Source organism: Littorina saxatilis, linkage group LG1 (assembly GCF_037325665.1).
Source record: "Littorina saxatilis isolate snail1 linkage group LG1, US_GU_Lsax_2.0, whole genome shotgun sequence".
Taxonomy (NCBI): domain Eukaryota; kingdom Metazoa; phylum Mollusca; class Gastropoda; order Littorinimorpha; family Littorinidae; genus Littorina; species Littorina saxatilis.
The window spans coordinates 40,946,389-40,967,113 of NC_090245.1; the positions used below are offsets into that span (position 1 = coordinate 40,946,389).

General features: G+C 40.5%; 1 protein-coding gene across 1 annotated transcript; it reads right to left on the reverse strand.

Moving 5' to 3' along the window:
- Positions 1-1,389: 1,389 nt before the first annotated feature.
- LOC138969366 (ras-related protein Rab-22A-like) lies at positions 1,390-20,394 on the reverse strand. The gene is made up of 7 exons (XM_070342142.1): positions 20,209-20,394; positions 17,280-17,359; positions 14,561-14,642; positions 13,616-13,687; positions 12,972-13,095; positions 11,624-11,716; positions 1,390-7,301 (listed from the first exon to the last, which is right to left on the reverse strand). The coding sequence occupies exons 1-7, from the start codon at positions 20,299-20,301 to the stop codon at positions 7,108-7,110; spliced, it is 738 nt and encodes a 245-aa protein (XP_070198243.1). The 5' UTR covers positions 20,302-20,394; the 3' UTR covers positions 1,390-7,107.
- Between the last annotated feature and the right edge of the window lie 331 nt (positions 20,395-20,725).

The window sequence follows — 20,725 nt, forward strand, 5'->3', positions numbered from 1 at the left end:
AGTGGGAAAATCAAATTCATGAACATATATTCTAGTTATGCACTCAAAGTGATAAACAGTGTACTTGTTCTAGCACAACTTTATGGTGTGTTTTTTATTATCATACAGTACAAATGTATCTCTATAACCAAATTATGTTCACACGCCAACATACACAGAGTACTCAGACACACATGCACAGACGGAGTTCTCTCTATCACACACACACACACACACACACACACACACACACACACACACACACACACACACACACACACACACCTGCAGCCCAAATTTGACACAAATTGTTTGCACATTACACATAATTATTTGCAAAATAAAACAATAAAGCTCTGATTCCATGTGACAACCTAATGTCAATAAATATATCCACTCGAAGAACAATTCAATATCAAAAGATTATAAAGAAACATACTCATAAACATCAAGCGCACTGAGATCAGTTGGCAGGGGAATTTGAATTATGTTAAAACGTTAAACAATTTACACTTGAAAGTGTATAAGAATTAAAAAAAAAATGTAATTGGAATGTTTAATTGTTGACAAACAATTTGTGAACATAACGTTTTGTTTTGACAACAATTACACATTCCAATAACTTTAAATGAACATGCAACTTTTATCCTCAGCAAGGTGTCATACTTTTTTTATGTTCAATATCAATACTTCTTATTTTTGTATCCACCATTTTCAAAGACTACTAGGTTGGTGAACTAGTGAATGTTTCCTTTTATCCATAACTAACCATTCCAATTACTAAGGCCAAAAAGAAAAATATGTCTGTTTCCGGTAACATCGCCAAAAAAAATAGGGTCGGTCGGTCGGTTTTAATTAATTTTTATTTTTGAGTCACTTGAGAAAAAGTGACTCTATGTAATCGGTCAGTGTTTACTGTTAGTCTGTCCGGCCGGCCGTCCGTAGACACCACCTTAACGTTGGACTTTTCTCGGAAACTATCAAAGCGATCGGGCTCATATTTTGTTTAGTCGTGACCTCCAATGACCTCTACACTTTAACGATGGTTTCGTTGACCTTTGACCTTTTTCAAGGTCACAGGTCAGCGTCAAAGGAAAAATTAGACATTTTATATCTTTGACAAAGTTCATCGGATGTGATTGAAACTTTGTAGGATTATTCTTTACATCAAAGTATTTACATCTGTAGCCTTTTACGAACGTTATCAGAAAAACAAGGGAGATAACTAGCCTTTTCTGTTCGGCAACACACAACTTAACGTTGGGCTTTTCTCGGAAACTATAAAAGTGACCGGGCTCAAATTTTATGTGAACGTGACTCATTGTGTTGTGAATAGCAATTTCTTCCTGTCCATCTGATGCCTCATATAATATTCAGAACTGCGAAAGTGACTCGATCGAGCGTTTGCTCTTCTTGTTTTACCTTTTTCTTATGTTTTGTTACCGTCTTTTTACGTGTTTTTATTTTTATTTTTTAAAACGCTTCCTTAGTTTACTTACAATTATTTAGCACATGTTTTTGACCTAGATATATGAAACTAAATAAAGTATGCTTGACTTCATATTTTTTTTGTTTTTTTGTTGTGTGTGTGTGTGTGCGAAAAGCGAAAAAAAAATTTAGGGTCGGCGCTTAAAAATAGGGTCGGTCGGGTTACCGGAAACAGACATATTTTTCTTTTTGGTCTAACCTTTCTTGATTTTGAAACGTTCTTACATGGAGTCAATTTTTTGAGGTTCTGCTACTACAAATACACACTTTACAAGACAAGATGCAACACAAAAGACAACTGGACAGCACCACTGGGTTTATTTTTTTAATCCTCAGTTCTTTTTGACTAAATATGCACAAAAATGTAAAGCAATACAAAATAGATTCATCAAAAATACATATTCATGTAAGTGATAATCAAATACGTGGCGTGGCATACATAAATCTTTCAAATCATCTGAATTGGAAGACTGTCCCATATTTGGATTGTCTGTAAAAAATTTATACAGCTATTACATTGTCAAACCTTTTGGTCGTGAAAAAATATCAACATGCATACAAAATCACAACAAAATATTAACATTCTGCTTCGTGGCATGGAAATGTGCAAGTCAGTGGAAAATTCGTATTAAAAAAGGCAAAACACAGAACTTTAAAAATATGGCTCACAAAGAAATCCATTATGAGCGAACAAAATGTACAAGAATGTCAAAAACAATGCTCCGAGTCTTGGCCTGTGGTACCAACTCTTCAAAGGCAGACAACCCTAATGCTCCAAGTGTAATCAGTTCAAAATGTGTTAGTTCCCTTTATTTGTACCATTAATCACACAGAATGTGTGACACAATAATTTCTCAACCCAAGCGTTCGTTTTGAAGTTAAATCAATGTCCGTTTCTTGGGTTAAATTTCAAGACTAAATAAAGGTAAAGGCACAGTCCTCTCTGTGCAGAATTCTGCTCACAATCTCAGACCTGCCTAGGCCTTTACACGGGAATTAAGACCATCCCTCCACTCCGACACATACCTGAAATCAACACAATTACTGCTTCCTTTGAAGAGTTGGTATTTTTTTTAAATAATTAATTTTGCAGATTGACACTAGTGGCAATAAAAGAACTAATTCATAAAAACAAGTTCAATCCTGCACAAAAAGCACCTAAGATGATGATCGACTTTTGGTATGTGTCCATCCAAGTGGGGAGACGGTCTTATCCCATGTAAAAACCTGACAATATCCAAGATGTTGATCGTGCCAAATCACATACACAGGAAGGACGCTTGCTTGAGAAACAAAACTCTGTTGAACTCCATACATTTAACAGGAAACTGTAAACTTCATTTTTCAGAATGAGTACATGAAATATCTTCTTTGGTTCCAGTATTGTACACATAGTTACAACTAACATTTCAATGTCACAACACCTTTTCAGAACGAAAGTAGGAAAAAGTCAAAGCAAGATGAGAACATTATGTCATATATAAAACGAAAAAAGTCAACGAAAAAAACCCAGAAAAAACAAACTGAGAAAGAGACTGACTGACTATTAGGGTTTAACGTCCTCTTAGACCAACTGGTCTATATTGGGACAGGTATTGGTAATACGCTGAAGATATGGTGTGATACTTTGATTCGAACAAGCCCGCTGTGGCTGTCTTCTTCGACACACCAGCATTGGGTTTGTCTCATCAAAGTATCGAAATACGATCATGATAATCAGAGACGAGAGATGATGCATGCGCGTCTTCGTGTTTTCCAAGCCCTGAGACTTTCGCTGTGAACGTGGGATCTTTTTCGTGCGCATGTGTGCACACGGGGGTGTTCGGACACCGAAGCGAGTCTGCACAAAGTTGACTCCGAGAAATAAATCTCTCGCCGAACGTGGGGATCGAACCCACGCTGATAGCGACCAACTGGCTACAAAGCCAGCGCGCTACCAACTGAGCTACATCCCCGCCCTGAGAGAGAGAGAGAGAGAGAGAGAGAGAGAGAGAGAGAGAGAGAGAGAGAGAGAGACAGACAGACAGACAGAGACAGAGAGAGAGAAAGAGAGACAGAGAGAGACAGAGAGAGACAGAGAGAGAGAGAGAGAGGGGGGGAGGGGTCGGTGAGAACTGAACTGAACTTTATTTTACAAGAATAAAGATGTATTTAGGCTGGGCCTTTCCTTACAATCTGCCTTTGAGGCGAACAAACACACAAAACAAGTCGCGTAAGGCGAAATTACTACATTTAGTCAAGCTGTCGAACTCATGGAATGAAACTGAACGCACTGCATTTTTTCACCAAGACAATACAGCTTCATCAATCCCTGCGAGAAGGAAATCGCTCACTTTACACATGCAAAACGCAGTAAAATTGATGAGCCAGAATAGCACGGTAGCGAATTGCGCTAAGCAGGAAAGCGCGCATTTCTGTATTCTTGTTAACTTTCTGAGCTTGTTTTGAATAAAACATTTCATATCTATAATATGTTTTTGGAAGCAGGAAATGATAAAGAATATCTTTTTTTGATCGATTTCTTAAATTTTAATCGTAGTACTAATTAATCTATTTTCGTTAATTGTGATCACATTTTAAGAGTAAACATAACATATGTATATATTTTTAGATTCAGAATTTGATAAAGAATGCGATGCAATCAATTTTAAATCTGTTTGCGAAAATGCGATTTTAATGACAACTTTAATGAGCAAACTCATGTATTAACTATTAAGCCTCCAAGCTGAAATGCAATACCAAAGTCCGGCCTTTGTCAAAGATTACTTGACCAAAATTTCAACAAAATTGGTTAGTAAATGAGAGCGTGACAGTGCCGCCTCAACTTTAACAAAAAGCCGGATATGACGTCATCAAAGACATTTATTTAAAAAAAAATGAAAAAAAGTTCCTGGATATCTTACCCAGGAACTTTCATGTGACGTTTCATGAAGATCGGTCCAATAGTTTTCTCTGAATCAATCTACACATACACACACACACACACACATACATACACCACACCCTTGTCTCGATTCCCCGTCTATGTTAAAACATTTAGTCAAAACTTGACTAAATGTAAAAACACACTATCAAATGATACTAAAGCAGAAACGTTAAAGAGCAAAACTAAAATACAAACACTTAAATTATATTCAGGCTTCAAAATGATACGAGGTATGATCCAAACAAAATGATCAAACCGCGATTACACAAGTCTCAGGCCACTGATCATAAAAAGTAATATATATCATTTGAAAGGCCAACCATTTAACTCGTATACCTCTAAGAGATGACGTCATTAGGTTACTATAGTCATAAATGACAAGGGTTTAAAATACGTCACTTTTGGGTTGTGCTTCAAAACGGGGTCTTTTGTCTAGCGCCATGAAAATCCTCACTTCTTTGAAAGAGTGCAGCTGGATGATGGTACAAAGAAAATGTCTACAAAGGTGAAGAACGTTACATGAATCAAAGCTGTTCCATATTCTACAACCTGACAAAAGAAAAGGGAAATCGAAATTGGGGAAAGGGGAATAACTCTGACAAGCCAAATACACTTCCGAAGAGCGCTTCAAACCAGAATACTGTTGCTGCTGTGTCAAAATTTAAGCGCTAAGATTAAAAAGTGTACATGGGAGTATAAAGTGCAAAACTTAAACTTTCATATGGAACAGTCCAAAGAATTCTACTCAATTATCTTCCGCTTCAAAAGCTGGCCGCAAGATGGGTGCCTCATTAGCTGGCAGGGGAACTGAAGGAGCATCATAGTCCTCTTGCACGCGATCTGCTCAACCGTTGTGAACCCAGTAGACCCAAATTTGTTGTAACTGTAGTCACTGATTATGAGACTTTGGTTTCTTTCTACTTTAGTGCCAGAGAACACAGAAACAAAGCGTGTCTAGACCAAAATGACGAGATGCATCACATTTGTAATCGAGGTTTTCAAAGCAGAAACAGGTCTATTCGCTGTATTTTTCGATCGCGAAGGTCCCGTTGCTGTCGATATTTTGTCTACTAACAGCACTGTCATTTTCACGTACTATGCAGAAACCTTTTTACCCAAATTTTCTTTAGCAGTCAGTTTAGCAGTCAGCGACCAAACTGCGAAACCCAGACTGCCCTTCTCCTTCATGAAAATGTCAGTCTCCACAAAAGAAGGGCCGTAACTCCATGCCTAAAAGACCAACTGATACCATTTTTGCCTCACACATTCTTCAGACCTGATTACACCCCTTGTGATTTTTGGTTATACATGTACCCTCTCTGAAAATCAGACTTTTTGCCGACAAGTTTCACTGCACCCAGGACATCAAAAAAGCCGTCAAATCAGAGCCCAAAGGCAACCCCAAATAAGGCCACCTTAGGGCCTCTTCTGATTGGCTTAGGCATTTGTGACTTTGCATCGGTGTAGGAGGAGAGTAGTTCTAATGACTGCTATATTATGGTCCAGATTCGCCAAACAGTCTGCGAAAATCACATTTGATCATTTTGTTTAGATCATACCTCGTAATGAAAGAGAGAGAGAGAGAGAGAGAGAGAGAGAGAGAGAGAGAGAGAGAGAGAGAGAGAGAGGGATGGAGAAAGAGAGAGGGAGAGAATATCACACCTTTTACATAAAGAAAAATAAGTTTATGAAAATGTTGAGTCATCATCAGAAAGTTAAAAACGCAACATTCAAGTCCTTCACTTGGTGAGGTGTTGTATGCTCATCCTGATAACATGACGAAGGGGAAAAAAGGTGTATGAAATCAAAACTCACCTTTGGCTTAATTAAACTTCCATATACATGCACAAAAACTAATGATAAACATATGGACACATGGGAATCTCGCACACTGCCAGATTTAAGACTTCACAATTAATAAAAATCTTTTCAGCCATTTGCAAAGTCATAACAGTCAAGTATCACATTGGTAACAAAGGTCTGATTGGAAGATTGTTGCATGAAAGACTACAAACCAGTACACATAGCCATAGGTACAATGGAACCCCATTTTTACAAAATATTTTTACATTTGCACATATTTCCATAACTTCAAGTAAACAAGCCAATACAAGTACATGTACATGTGTATGAAAAACTTTTGTCCCACTTTTAAGAACCCCCTCCCTATTAAGTAAGACCTTACTTTTGTGTCAGATGTTCTGCCTTTCCATCTATGTCATTTTTAAGACCTGGTATTCTGTGGTGTTTTGTTAGGCCTTTAAAGGGGGTTCCACTGTAATAAAATCACAGGCAGGCAGCTGAAGTGTGGTTACTTTTTGCCAGCGAAATATGTGGAATGCAAGCTGTTGGAAAAAAAGGGGAGGTGATCTACACAAAAATGAAATGAGACACAAATATCCTGCAAGTAGGCCATAGTGACTATAGCATTGTTTGAACCAAAATATTGTGATGTAAACCTGTTCTTTTCTTTTCCCACCTGAGGAAGTATGAGAAACTTACGGCTCACAGTTGAAAGTCTACATGGCAATGGAAGACTCCCTCTCCCTCTCTTTCACAGAGACACACACACTGTCACAGTATTCAATCAAGCAAATCTTCTGTAAGAAGACTACAAAAACAACAACTGAACAGAGTTTTAAAAATGCAAAACACACACACACACACACATGCACGTACACACACACACATCTTTATCACATAAACTACAGACATTATGCTAAGCGATTGCCTTGTCGTCTAGAGGGCTCAGCACCATGACTTAGAGAACCCTGACCAGATGGGCTCCCACCACCTCCACCACCACAACAAGACCGCTTTTTTTTCGGATCCTGTTTGCTGGCTTGACGACGCAGGTTTATAGTACTACCTGTGTGGGATGTCACCTCTTCTGGAGGAAGCTGACGTGCTGGACAAAAAACAAACAAGAAATGTGCAAGATTTTGTAAAATTATTTAGTGTGTTTGTTATTGCATTAAATACAGTGGAAGCCCCTTTTATGACCCCACCCACCTTATCTAAGACCACCCCTTTTCAAGACCTTGCTTTTCCCGACTTTCTGTTCATAACATCTATAAGTAAAGTCTACCCCCATTTTGAGACCTAAACTTCTTAGATTTTTGGAGGTAGCTAGCATAAAGACAGAACACCACCATGTAATACAATTTGATTGTTGTAACTCAAAGTACAGTTTTAGTAAATCAGTAAATGCATGACAACTGGTGAGAATAAACTGGTGAAATCTCTACACAAACATTCTCTGACTGCCGCTAAAAGCACTGTCATCTATATATATATACGACTTGTGTCTGTCAGTGTGTGTGTCTGTGTGTCTGTGTATCTGTGTATTTGTGTATTCGCCATGCACGGCCAAAGTTCTCGATGGATCTGCTTCAAATTTGGTGGGCTTATTCAGAGAGACCCCGGACACAACCTCATCGATGAGATATTTCAACACGTGCTCTCAGCGCGCAGCGCTGAACCGATTTTGGTTCCACCTCAGCTATTTTGGTTCCACCTCAGCTATCCGGGCCCCCATACCGACACACCATAGCCGCTACACCACATCACAACGCCAAAGTTCTCGGTGGATCTTTTTCAAATTTGGACACCGTATTCAGCTACACCCCGGACACAATATCATCGATGAGATATTTCAACACGTGCTCTCAGCGCGCAGCGCTGAACTGATTTTGGTTTTTGTGTTCATTTCACCATTATAAGTAACTCTTCCTTATCTTCTCCAGTGTTTGGCGTTTATCTCCCTTCCTTCGTGTGGCTTTCCCGTTCAGTTGTAAGTTACTATTACTATTTTTAGAATGTCACTGCGCTGTCCACTGCGCTGTCCACAACGCTTCCCTTGCACCCGTAAGTTGTTCTTACTGTCAAAGTGAAAAGGTCGAATCAATTTATAGCCACGCGAAAAATACACTCTCACCTATCTGTATATATTTATAGATACAGATATGCATATATATATACGGCTTCTCTGTGTGTGTGTGTGTGTTTGTGTGTGTGTGTGGGCAAAAACCTGTGTATTGTAGAGTTCTGTTTGTGATGTGGTCTAGCGGCTTTTGTCTGTCTGAATGTTCTGGCATGTGAGAAGCCACAGCAGATAATATAGGGCTAAGAAATAAGCTCTAAAATTCTCAATCCCGTTTGACAGGACTTCGCCTTCAAAGGTGATTGTGGTGAACCGCCACGCTGTCTGTCTCTGTCTCGCGCCGTTCACCCCAAATTCCCGTTTCTGAGTAACTATTTTTAGAATGTCACTGCGCTGTCCAGAACGCTTCCCTTGCACCCGTAAGTTGTTCTTACTGTCAAAGTGAAAAGGTCGAATCAATTTATAGCCACGCGAAAAATACATTCTCACCTATCTCTATATATTTATAGATATAGATATACATATATATATATACGGCTTCTCTGTGTGTGTGTTTGTGTGTGTGTGTGTGGGCAAAAACCTGTGGATTGTAGAGTTCTGTTTGTGATGGGGTCTAGCGGCTTTTGTCTGTCTGTATGTTCTGGCATTCGAGAAGCCACAACAGATAATAAAGGGCTAAGAAATAAGCTCTAAAATTCTCAATCCCGTTTGACAGGACTTCGCCTGCAGAGGTGATTGTGATGAACCGCCACGCTGTCTGTCTCTGTCTCGCGATTCACCCCGGCGAAGCCGGGTATTCCTCTAGTCAATAATGGATTTAGTGTCCACAGGGAGATCACTGTACATATAATTCATTATACTGCAAAGGCATTCCACACGATTCCCTCCCCTGAATCAATTCATGTGAACAGTTGAGTATGGATGCGGTACTGTTTAATAGCCCAGTGGGGGAGTATTAAGTAGAGGTTACATGCCGAGTCTCAGTGATTATTAAAAATAATGGTCGAAGTTAGCGGATCATGAAAAATGCGAGCTTCAGCGAGCTTTTTCATGACCGCGAACTGAGACCATTATTTTTAACAAGTGCGTGTAATTCTTTCGAGTGTTTTATCTGTACGAGGGCATGAGAATTCTCTTCAGTTTTGCAATCGTGCTGATACGCCGCGGCTTCGTGCTTTGATCTGAATACTCCGGAATATGACGTGAACCTGCTGAGGGATGCAGACGCGGCTTGTGCTTTGATGTGTTGTTGACGAAATGTAGCCGTTTTTGTAGACATGCAGTGATGACATCGAGATTGCTATAATTCTTTTTTCTTTTAGGGGGTAAGGAAGGGGTTGGTGTGGTGGTGATGGGGGATGATGGGGGTGCTGGGGATGGTGGTTGGGTTGGTGTTGATGATGTAGGGCTAGTGGGAGTGGTAGTTGTGGAGTCGGCGGTGGTGGTCGGAATGGGGGTGGTGGTGGTGGGGGGGTCGGATCTGGGGATTGAAAGGGGGGGGGGGGGGGGGGTCAAGTTTACTTTTTTTTTAGAAGAGCCAAGCCACAACTAAAAGTTTCTCTCTTCGGGGGGGGGGGGGGGGGGGGGGGGGGGGGGGAGGCGGAGGAGGATTGGAGGGCTGGCAGCGCAGCGGCGTCGGCAGCGGCGGTGGTGGTCAGGTGCACATCTTCAGAGTCACAGGAGTGCACATGCACGACATCGTCTTCCTGCCCCCTCCCTTCTCGGAGCTTTGGCGATCACAGACAGACAGACAGACACACACACACACAGACAGACAGACACTCTCTTTTATTTATATGTATAGATAATCACTGAGACGAGGTGTGTAACCTCTTTATTCCTCCTTTCTTCAGTTATTCAAAGAAAACAGGAGTTTTTGTGCGAAAGTTTGATCGAATCCGAATCACTCAACCAGTCAACCTGCGCAGGCGATCGATTAATGCGCGGTTGTATAGTTCCGTGCAAATCATTCCATTCTGTTAACTTCTTGTCAGTTTCCCTGTTTTGGACTAAAATCAAGTACACAGATGTGCTGTTATTCTGCTGTGGCGGTAAAGGCAGATATTGTGTGTTCTTTTTATGTTTTAGTATCGCTTAGGATAATGTTCTTTCGTCAAATGGGACTAGCAGACGAACATTTGCACCCGTGTTCCAACGTTAATTACTGTATGAAGTTCAGTTTTCTGGGGAAAATAGTGTATGAAACCGCTTTATGTTGTTTAAATTGATGAGATGTGTGCATTTGGTTGCGTGTAATCTGTTTATAAAATGAAATATTATTAAAAACTGACCGTCGGATTGCAGTCAGTGTTGTCGAAGAAACTGAGTGACAAGAAGGGGAACTACTCTTGTCGCTAGACAAAGTATGAGTTACTTACCTTGGGAATTTGCTTGTGATGAACGTTTGTGCACGGCAGATCTAGATTCAGAAAACAACCGAACTCATGGATTTTATATGGAGATTCATGTGTTCAGGCCTGTAGTTGTTAATTTAAATGCGGTATGTTTGTATTGTTTGCTCCAGAAATGTATACTTCGTACATTAGAGCGTTCGGAACTTTTCAGTCGCAAAAGTAGTACCGAAACAGAACAGCTTCTCAACCCATTGCACTATCGAGGATTCAGGTTGTTGCTGGCTCGTTATTTGTTTGGTTGCTGGGTCATTATCGAAAAATAACTACCTCTACAAGTTTACAGAGGTAAAGAAGCAGAGGGGGGAATAAAAGCCATTACAAATCAAGTATCATCGACATAATGGAGTGGTCTTGAAATGAAGCTCACTCTATTCCAATACCGTTGGGTGTGTACATACCGCTTGACTTGCCAATGCTAGAGTGACTTTCTCTTTCAGTTATCATTTTCAGTTTTACTGTGGTTCGATTTTCGTGAATGTGGCTCAGTTTCATTTTGCTAGTTTGTTGGAGGGGAAGTTGCATAAGATGATAAAAAAGAGAACTGGAACTGTTTCTGATTTCAAGCTGAAATATTCTTGAACGCCCAAAAATTTTTGCTTATTTCAAATGGGAAAAAACACAACCAAAATTACTCTAAGCAGCAACTAAAATGATTTAATGGATTATTCTTTGTCCAGTTTTGTTTTACAAAGGTTGAAATAGTTTCCCCTATTACCTTCTGGCATAATTTTTGAATCTAAAAAAAACAAAGCAAAAACAAACAAGCTGAAGAAAGAAGAACAGAAAGATAGGAAGCTTCTTCTTCTTCTTCTGCGTTCGATGTTGATGGCCGTGCTAAATCCTCAGACCAGTGGCTGCCAGGAAGTCCGCAGTCTTGCGCAGTTCGTCGGCAGGACCCCAGAAGCAAGAAGCAACCTATCTTACAAAACTCACCTAATGCAGTAAACATTTCTTCCACATTCACTGCTGTCATGGCACTGGTCTCACCAAATATTGCACCAATGGAGCTGGCATACTCCTGAGCCTCTGCAAACAAAATTGAAAGCCATATATATATATAGTTAACAGATTCTTGAATACAGTGGAACCCCAATTAAAAAATATGTTAAAGACCCTTCTCAAAGACCAAAGTTTTTTAAGATTTCTTTAAGTTTACCTCCATTAACCCTTAGACTGATTGTCGCGACATAAGTCGCGCTACTTTATGTATACTAGTACTGTCACCTGGTTGTCACGACATATGTTGCGCTACTGGCTCAATCTGTTTGGTCGGTTCCGATTACCTCCCATGGATGCGAAAACCTATATAACCGTTTTTCTTTATTTTTTTCTCTGTTAACTCACCAGTGGCTATGTAACATGTGTTACAGAATTGCACCAGTGTAAGGGTTAAGACCTGCAGTGATTCTCTAAGAGTTTTAAAGGTTGTACACCCAGAGCCTCAAAAAAAGGTACTGTTACCCTGAAACTACAGGAATATTTTGCTTAAGACTTCATGTAAACTTCAAACACTATACGACCTTCCTACCACCCAGGTTTCAAAGAAATACGTTTATGTACAAATAAATAAATACATAATTTGAACAACACAGTCCCGGTAATGTGGGTTGTACGACCTATAATCTGCAAAGAAGCGGTAAAATGCTTATATCCATTCTGATGGCGGGGGTCGTTTACAACCCATACTTTTTATGTTGAATTCTTCTTTAGGAAGTAATTGGGTCGTGTACGACCCACATCATCCAGACTGTGTAGTCCAAAGCAAGATCTGGTGAAGGTTAAACATCAGGAAAGCCACCAGGAAACCATTTCTCCATTCAGGAAATCCTCATTTTCTAATGGTAACTTAATCCTACTCTTTGGTACTACCCTTGGGGGTGACTCTGAAGGGGCCGTCTAGCTCAGTTGACAGAGCACTGGACTTGTGATCCTAAGGTTGCAGATTGGATTCCCGGCAGGGATGGACACGGGTCAACTTTATGTGCAGACTCAGGGACATAATCCATGTCCCACCCAGGTGTCACCACAGTGAAAGACCTCGATCATTCTGCCATAAGTGTGGGTGGCTGATTACACCTAAACACACATACATCTGGGTAGCGCAACTCTTGTTGCTGCTAGCTTTCCACTGGGAGGAAGCAACCCGAATTTCCCAGCATTGGGATAATCAAGTAAATGAAATGAAAAAAAATCAGGAGACTCCCCTTGAGTTTTCTTTCAACCTGTGAACTTTGGACAAAAGTATGCTGCGTTTTTCACATCACTGATGCCTGTGACTAACCTTTCTCTGTGACCTCTCTGAGGTCCTCAAGGTCACACTTGTTCCCAGCGATGGCGATCACAATGTCCTGGGGACCAAAGCTGCGCAGCTCCTGAATCCATCCTTTGACGGACTTGTACGTGTGCTGAGAAAAGGAAAATGAAGTGAGGTGAATGACTTTGACTGACTTGTATACATGTGTGCTAATAAGAGGAACTTAAACTGAGGCCAATGACTTCAGTCAGATCGCTACGTCACCGAGTCAGTGATCGCACTAGTAACTTTTTAAACTGGTATTTGGTTTATAAATGTACAAGTATGATTTCTTGCTTTCACAAAACAAACAAATTAAGAAACAAGCAAAAACAAATTTCAGTCTATCATATGCAAAGAACCAAAAACCCGCATAAATTGATATATATATATTATATATATAAAGGAAAGGAGAGCAACAGAAACCTATTGAAACAACGTGTCAAACACATTGCACCCCCCCTCCCCTTTTCCAACCACACACTAAAGTATTCTTACTTCTTAACAGAGTTACAGACACAAATGCAGGCAGATTGATGGTCAAAAATGACACATGCTGAGATAAACACGAGCACACCCCCCCCCCCCCCCCTCCCCCCCCCCCCCCCCACCACACAGGAAAGTATTCTTACCGGTCGAGTCACATCATAAACAATGACAGCTGCAGCAGCCCCTCTGTAGTACATGGGTGCAAGAGAACGGAACTGGAACGGAAGAAGTTGAAACTGTCACAAATTTATGACGACACACACATAAAAAAATGATACATATGTCATACTCTTTATTTTATTTGGGCTCAGAAAAGCCCTACGAAAAAGGCAAAGCTACAAGAGAGAGGCCAAAAAACACCAGTAAAATGCTCCCTTTGCCCCTTTTCACAACAAATGAGCTGGAGAACTTTCACATTCATACATTCAGGATGTTTCGCTTGTGTCTTCCGAGCAAGCTTCTAGACAATTTGTCAGATAAGTTTATTTTCTGTATCATAAGTGTATGTCTGTCTGTCTGCTTAAAAGACGGCTAGGTCGAAGATCAGTGAACAGAATGTTTTGTTTTCTTATAAATATAACATTCCAATAACATACCTTCTAGGTTTTTTTATTCAGAATTTTGGAACGTTGGCAGTCTATTTCAGTATTTGTTTTTGGATTTTTAATTTTACATTCTGGATAGAAAGCCTGTTTATTTGTGAAGACACTGTTAATGTTCTAGTAGAGTTTATGTGGTCTAGAAACACTTGATTCCTGTCTTGTGTTTGCTTGATCAGAATCCCAGAATTAATCAAATGTAACCCTCCACCGCGGAATGAGTCGCATGTCACCTTTGCATGATTTTCATATTTTTACATTTTCCTAAAGAGTTTTTTATGCTCTATCCAGTGGTGAAAACCGTTTTAGAAAAGAGCGAAAACTGTTTGAGTTATAAGCCTGTGACTAAGGTGACCCTCACACTGTCACCAGACACTCCCCGGACTTATATTAAGCCTAGCGCAGAACCGCGCGAGGTGACATGCGACTCATTTCGTGGTGGAGGGTCACAAATATCTTGCATAGAAAGCAATTGGTTGCTCTCTTCACCTTCTCTTGCCCAGCAGTATCCCAGATCTGGAATCTGTATCCTGTTCCATCCACAATTAGTGACTTGCTCATGAAAGATGCCCTGTAAAAATATATACCGCATAAAAAGTTCTGCCACAAATGTACCTATCAATATAGGTATGAACAGGGATGAAAGATCATTACTATGGAACCCCCCTTATCAGACCCCCCCCCCCCCCCCTAAAAGAATCAAAAAGGGAAAATAACAAGTCGCGTAAGGCGAAAATACAACATTTAGTCAAGTAGCTGTCGAACTCACAGAATGAAACTGAACGCAATACAACGCAGCAAGACCGTATACTCGTAGCATCGTCAGTGCACCGCTCATGGCAAAGGCAGTGAAATTGACAAGAAGAGCAGGGTAGCAGGGATGTTGCTACAAATTCATAGGACAAATGTCCTGAGTTCTTCAGCATCAATAGGACATTTGACCGCTTTCAGAAAGTGTAATAGGACATTATGAATTTGCGCCAAACAGCTTATAACACATTCCATGGAATTGTTCCAAAGTCATGCGCCCACACACACACGCACACACCCACGCGCGCGCGCTGTAGAACACACACATAATATAGTAAATACATCAACACAGTGTGCGTATAATGTTGTATTTGTTTGGTTTCAAAGAAACCACAAAAAAGAAACCAACATGAACAACTTCAGAGCTCTTACTTTGATTAAATACTGCATGATTTGGATAAAAGTTCCAGACAAACAAAATGATCGGTTTGATCTAATGCTGATCTTTTGCAGGCTTTAGTTTTTTTTCAGCGGCATAATTCAGTGCTTCGTCTCGTATCGAAAACAAAAGCAGACTACAAATTTAGTCAGTTGGAGTTGTCTCCCGTACTCCTGTAGCATGCACTGATCTAAAAAGAATCCACTATTTTTAGATCAGTGCGCTGCACCGAGACGGTTATACCCAAACGGCGCATACCGCAAACAGTTCGGGAATTCCCGACAAAAGAAAAGATCCGCACGTGGCACTGACAACTTCAGTGTCAGCTGAACACGAGAGCGTTCGGTCTTTTAGAAGATTTGTATCTTGAAATGAAAATTAACGAATATCGCGCTGTCCGAAGGAATGGAGTACATATCGGACAATGACCACGCTCAGGCTAAAACGATAGGACATCTGACCGACATGCGGCAATGTGAATCGGACATTTGGGGATTTTTATCGTCATATGTCCGATGTCCGACGCCTAACGACATCCCTGGGGTAGTAGTTGCGCTGAGAAGGATAGCACGCTTTTCTGTACCTCTCTTCGTTTTAACTTTCTGAGCGTGTTTTCAATCCAAACATATCATATCTATATGTTTTTGGAATCAGGAACCGACAAGGAATAAGATGAAAGTGTTTTTAAATTGATTTTGAAAATTTAATTTTGATCATAATTTTTATATTATTAATTTTCAGAGCTTGTTTTTAATCCAAATATAACATATTTATATGTTTTTGGAATCAGAAAATGATGGAGAATAAGATGAACGTAAATTTGGATCGTTTTATAAAAAAAATAATTTTTTTTACAATTTTCAGATCTTTAATGACCAAAGTCATTAATTAATTTTTAAGCCACCAAGCTGAAATGCAATATCGAAGTCCGGGCTTCGTCGGAGATTACTTGACCAAAATTTCAACCAATTTGGTTGAAAAATGAGAGCGTGACAGTGCCGCCTCAACTTTCACGAAAAGCCGGATATGACGTCATTTATAAAAAAACTGAAAAAAAAACGTCTGAGGATATCATACCCAGGAACTCTCATGTCAAATTTCATAAAGATCGGTCCAGTAGTTTAGTCTGAATCGCTCTACACACACACACAGACAGACAGACAGACACACATACACCCTCGTCTCGATTCCCCCCTCTATGTTAAAACATTTAGTCAAAACTTGACTAAATGTAAAAAGGGAAAGTCTGGTTTTAAAACTAAAAGGGAGGGAGGGGGGGGGCCGGGGGGGTGTTCAAATGGTAATAAATTAATCAATATTATGAACAGAAAAATCAAGGTCTTAGAAATAAAAGGGGGGACATTTTAAATCAGGGGGACTTAAAAGGGGGTTCCACTGTATGGCTTATATTTAACAAAACTGCCTCGAGACTAAGATACTTGTTCAAATTCAAGTTTTGCCCTTTGATTTCAACATCCTGAATGGTTTCAAAATCAGGAAAACCACAAGGAAACTGTTACTTATATATCAGGAATTCCTGATTTCCGGATGGGATTCACTTGCATTATTTCTGTTTCAACAATTCTCATTGACTGAGAGGGCCACCACACAGCTAGATGTTTTATTTCGTTGTGATTATATATATATATCCATGACTTGACAGTACATGTATTACAATTCTAAGATGCAAACTTCACTTTTGGGGTGTTGCTTAAGGAAAGCTCATGTGTGTGGATACGTGTATACATGTGCCTGTGTGCATGCCATGTGTGCGTGTGTGTGTGTGTGTGTGTGTGTGTGTGTGTGTGCGTGTGTGTGTGTGGGTGTGTGTGTGTGTGTGTGTGTTTGTGTGTAACTTCAACATGTGTGGGCGTGCACGCATACATGTGCAAATGTGTGTACGTGTGTAAAAGATTTATCAGGTAACAGTTGTACTTGTGACAAAGACGGATCTCCCTATTGACTGTTCAGCCATGTGACTATCTAACTCTCAGAGCAATTAAATGACTCATGTCTCACCCTATGGTGCTCTCCAGTGCAGGCCTGTAAGTCCCTGTGACAAACCTCATCACAATGCTGGATTTTCCCACACCAGAATCCTGCAGACATACACATGTTGGTACAGTGAAACCCTTCTTTCATGACCTTCACAAATCTAAGAAAATTAGGTCTTAAAGTTTACCTTAGAGGTAAACTTACAGAGGCTGTAAAATAGAACGTCAGAGAATTAGGAGTATCTTTAAATATCTGCATGGGCAAGCTTATACTTATAGCCTAAATCAACCAAGAAGCAAAACTAAACAAATATCAGCCCACCGATAAGCTCATCTTAACTCCATAAATAACTACCGTAAAGTACCTTGTAAGCGCCCAGTATCGAGTAAGCGCCCACCCCCCACTTTTAGTCCAAAACCGTGCATAGGGTATAGTACCTTGTAAGCGCCCACCCCCCACTTTACACCATTGAAATCAGGGGAAATAAAAATTCCGCACTTGATCTGCTAGTTTTGTGAATGATTTCCCTTTCTTGCAAACCCTATCACGTGTGTCTGCACGCCTTGGATCTAAACGCCTGCAAGTCAATGATTACAAGATGCCGCGGATCAAATCGTACACCGTTGCATTTAAGCTGTCAGCTCTTGACTATTTGGATAATAACGCCAATGGAAATGTGTCGCAAACAGCAAGTGAGTTTGGGGTAGATAGAAAAAGGATACGAGAATGGCGAGAGAATCGCGATACCCTGTTACGTCACCAGGCCGGAAAGGAAAAGAAGAAGCGAAAGTTACATGGCGGTCGAGACGTCAGATCAGAAGATCAGAAGATCTCTCTCTCTCTCTGATCTCTCTCTCTCTCTCTCTGATCTCTCTCTCTCTGATCTCTCTCTCTCTGATCTCTCTCTCTCTGATCTCTCTCTCTCTCTCTCTGATGTCTCTCTGATCTCTCTCTCTCTCTGATCTCTCTCTCTCTGATCTCTCTCTCTGATCTCCCCTCTCTCTCTCTCTCTCTCTCTCTCTCTCTCTCTCTCTCTCTCTCTCTCTCTCTCTCTCTCTCTGCCGAAAACAGTCTTTGGCCAAGTAAAATAGACTGCTGCCCATATCCAGAAGACGTACCCCTTGTTCAAGGGAAACAGAGACACAGTGCGGCCGACAGCGGCACCTCTGTACACAAGAAAAAGATGCGACGACATTTGTCTCCCCAAGCTCTTCTAATGACAATACGAACAAGAAAAACAATGGAAGATGAAAAAAGAAAGAAGATATGATCACGAAGTGATCAAAGATCACATTTCTTACTGAAAACTGCTCGTGCATAGGGTGTAGTACCTAGTAAGCGCCCACCCCCTACTTTGGGTCGGAATTGGTGCACAGGGGGGGTGGGCGCTTACAAGGTACTTTACGGTATATACATGTATACAGTGGAACCTTCCTTTTAAGACACCCCCCCCCCCCCCTATTTGAGACTTCCTTCCTTTTAAGATCCTGCTTTTTCACATTTCTGTTCATGGCCTCTGTAAATTTACCCCCATTTTAAGACTCCCTCCTTTTTAAGACCTGATTTTCTCAGATGGTTGGAGGTCTTAAAAGGGGGGTTCCACTGTATACTGTATATATAATTATATTACCCAATATTGACGGACTGTGTGATGATATCTTCTGCTATGGTCTGTTGAGACACTGACAGTGATATCAAAATCGAGACCGGAGGTAGAGATTTTGATATCAATGTCGAAACAGACCAATAGCAGAAGATATCATCAAGTCAATGTTAGATATATTGCTAATTCTCTGGACATTTTGTATTTACTGTAAAGAAATTACAAAAGTATTTGTCTCAGTTTTGGCTGTTCCATATCCCCCCTCTGATTATTATTTCTTTTTGTTCACTTTTTTCTTGTACTTTTCAGTATTTCAAAATGTCTTTTCTTTCAAAAAGTCTTTAGTCACTTGCTCAACTAAATTCTGGGATCATTACATTTTCATATATATTTGTTTGTTTTTAAATTTAGGTGTTTTTGGTTTTGAAGTGGGGAAGCAATAAAGAGGTCGTCGATATCAAATCGACGGAAATGTCGTCGATATCACTTTTGCACTGAGCTCAGTTTTGCCCAATTGACCAATGGAAATCCATGTAACATATGAAATAGCAATATATACAAAAGTATATACAATGATATAATTATTTTTAAAAAGATGCGTCATTCGATGGCTTGGTTTTGGACTTTTTATTGTGTTGTATAAATAAGCTTTTTTAAGCTTTAAAAAGTTTTCCAGCTTTCATTGTGTGGAGTGGTGCAGAGGAAAAAGAGTTTCTTGAATTCTGTATATATATATGTCAACCATGCCCTCACTTGATTTAGTAAACATGCAGTGGTTACATACTTACAATATAATCACAGAGGAAAAGCTGTCAAACACGTACCCCACAATTAAGGGGTAGATCTGAACACTTGTTTATCTTGTGTTTGATCAGTTCTGATTTGTCAGCTGACAAATCACCAGTTGTTATTCATAAACATGAGCCCTATGCCACCGCAGTATAGTTTGACAGTGAGTGTGAGCATTGCTTGTGGGATCAAATCACTAAACTTTCTTCAAAAGTAAGTGGGGAATCCCAGAGGTGGAGGTGGGGGGGGGGGGGGGGGGAGCAGGGGATCATTGCACTTAGAGAAGGAAAGTTCGCAGCGTTATTGTACGAATGAGACCCCATGAGCGTTAATGTTACACCTACACAGTTTATAAATATAAACAATCACTTCCAGAATCAGTGCATGACTGATAGTGATAACGTTCAATTTCAAACGAGCAAGGCGATTAAATCCAAGGAAGTGTGATTGTAATAAGCGCCACAAACCCCTTCTTTCAACAAGTATTAATAGACGAAGCGGTGACAGAGTAACATTACAGGACAGCGACGGCATCGTTACCGGTATTTGCCAGATATTTACCCCCAGCAAGCACACTTTGACATCTCGCATTTGCATTCTTGAGAATTCACCGTCTCCGGGGGCGTTTCTTTGGTATCCCCCCGCCATCGCCATTTCTTTTGCAGTGATTTACAAGGAAAACGATGCATTTGGCGTGATGACTCTACGGAAGGGAAAGGAGCGTCGGCGCCATTTTGGATGGTCACATGACTTTATATATTGGGTTTCCTTTGACGTCACATGACACAACTGGGTAGGCTTGCAAGATATGTCAGATATATTGATAAAGTCTGAAGCCGATAGAGGCGCTCGCCGTCGAAAGTGTGTGTGTGTGAGTGTGTGTGTGTGTGTGTGTGTGTGCAATGTGTGTGTGTGTGTCTGTCTGCCGGTGTGTGTGTGCGTGTCACGTGTGTGCCATGTGTGCGTGCCGCGTGCGCGACCGTGAGTCAGTGTCACAGTGCAGTGTCACATTGTGTGTGTGCCGGTGTGTGCCCGGTGTGTGTGTGTCACATTGTGTGTGTGTGTGTCAGTGTATATG

What these genes read in the sequence shown, in the direction of transcription:
- LOC138969366 (XM_070342142.1), bottom strand. Translation starts at nt 20,301, where the DNA reads ATGGCGATGGCGGGGGGATACCAAAGAAACGCCCCCGGAGACGGTGAA. An exon ending in TCAAAGTGTGCTTGCTGGGG is followed by an intron (nt 17,360 to 20,208) that starts GTAAATATCTGG and finishes GTATGTCTGCAG; the next exon opens with GATTCTGGTGTGGGAAAATC. An exon ending in AGAAATGTTTACTGCATTAG is followed by an intron (nt 7,302 to 11,623) that starts GTGAGTTTTGTA and finishes TTTTTTGTCCAG; the next exon opens with CACGTCAGCTTCCTCCAGAA.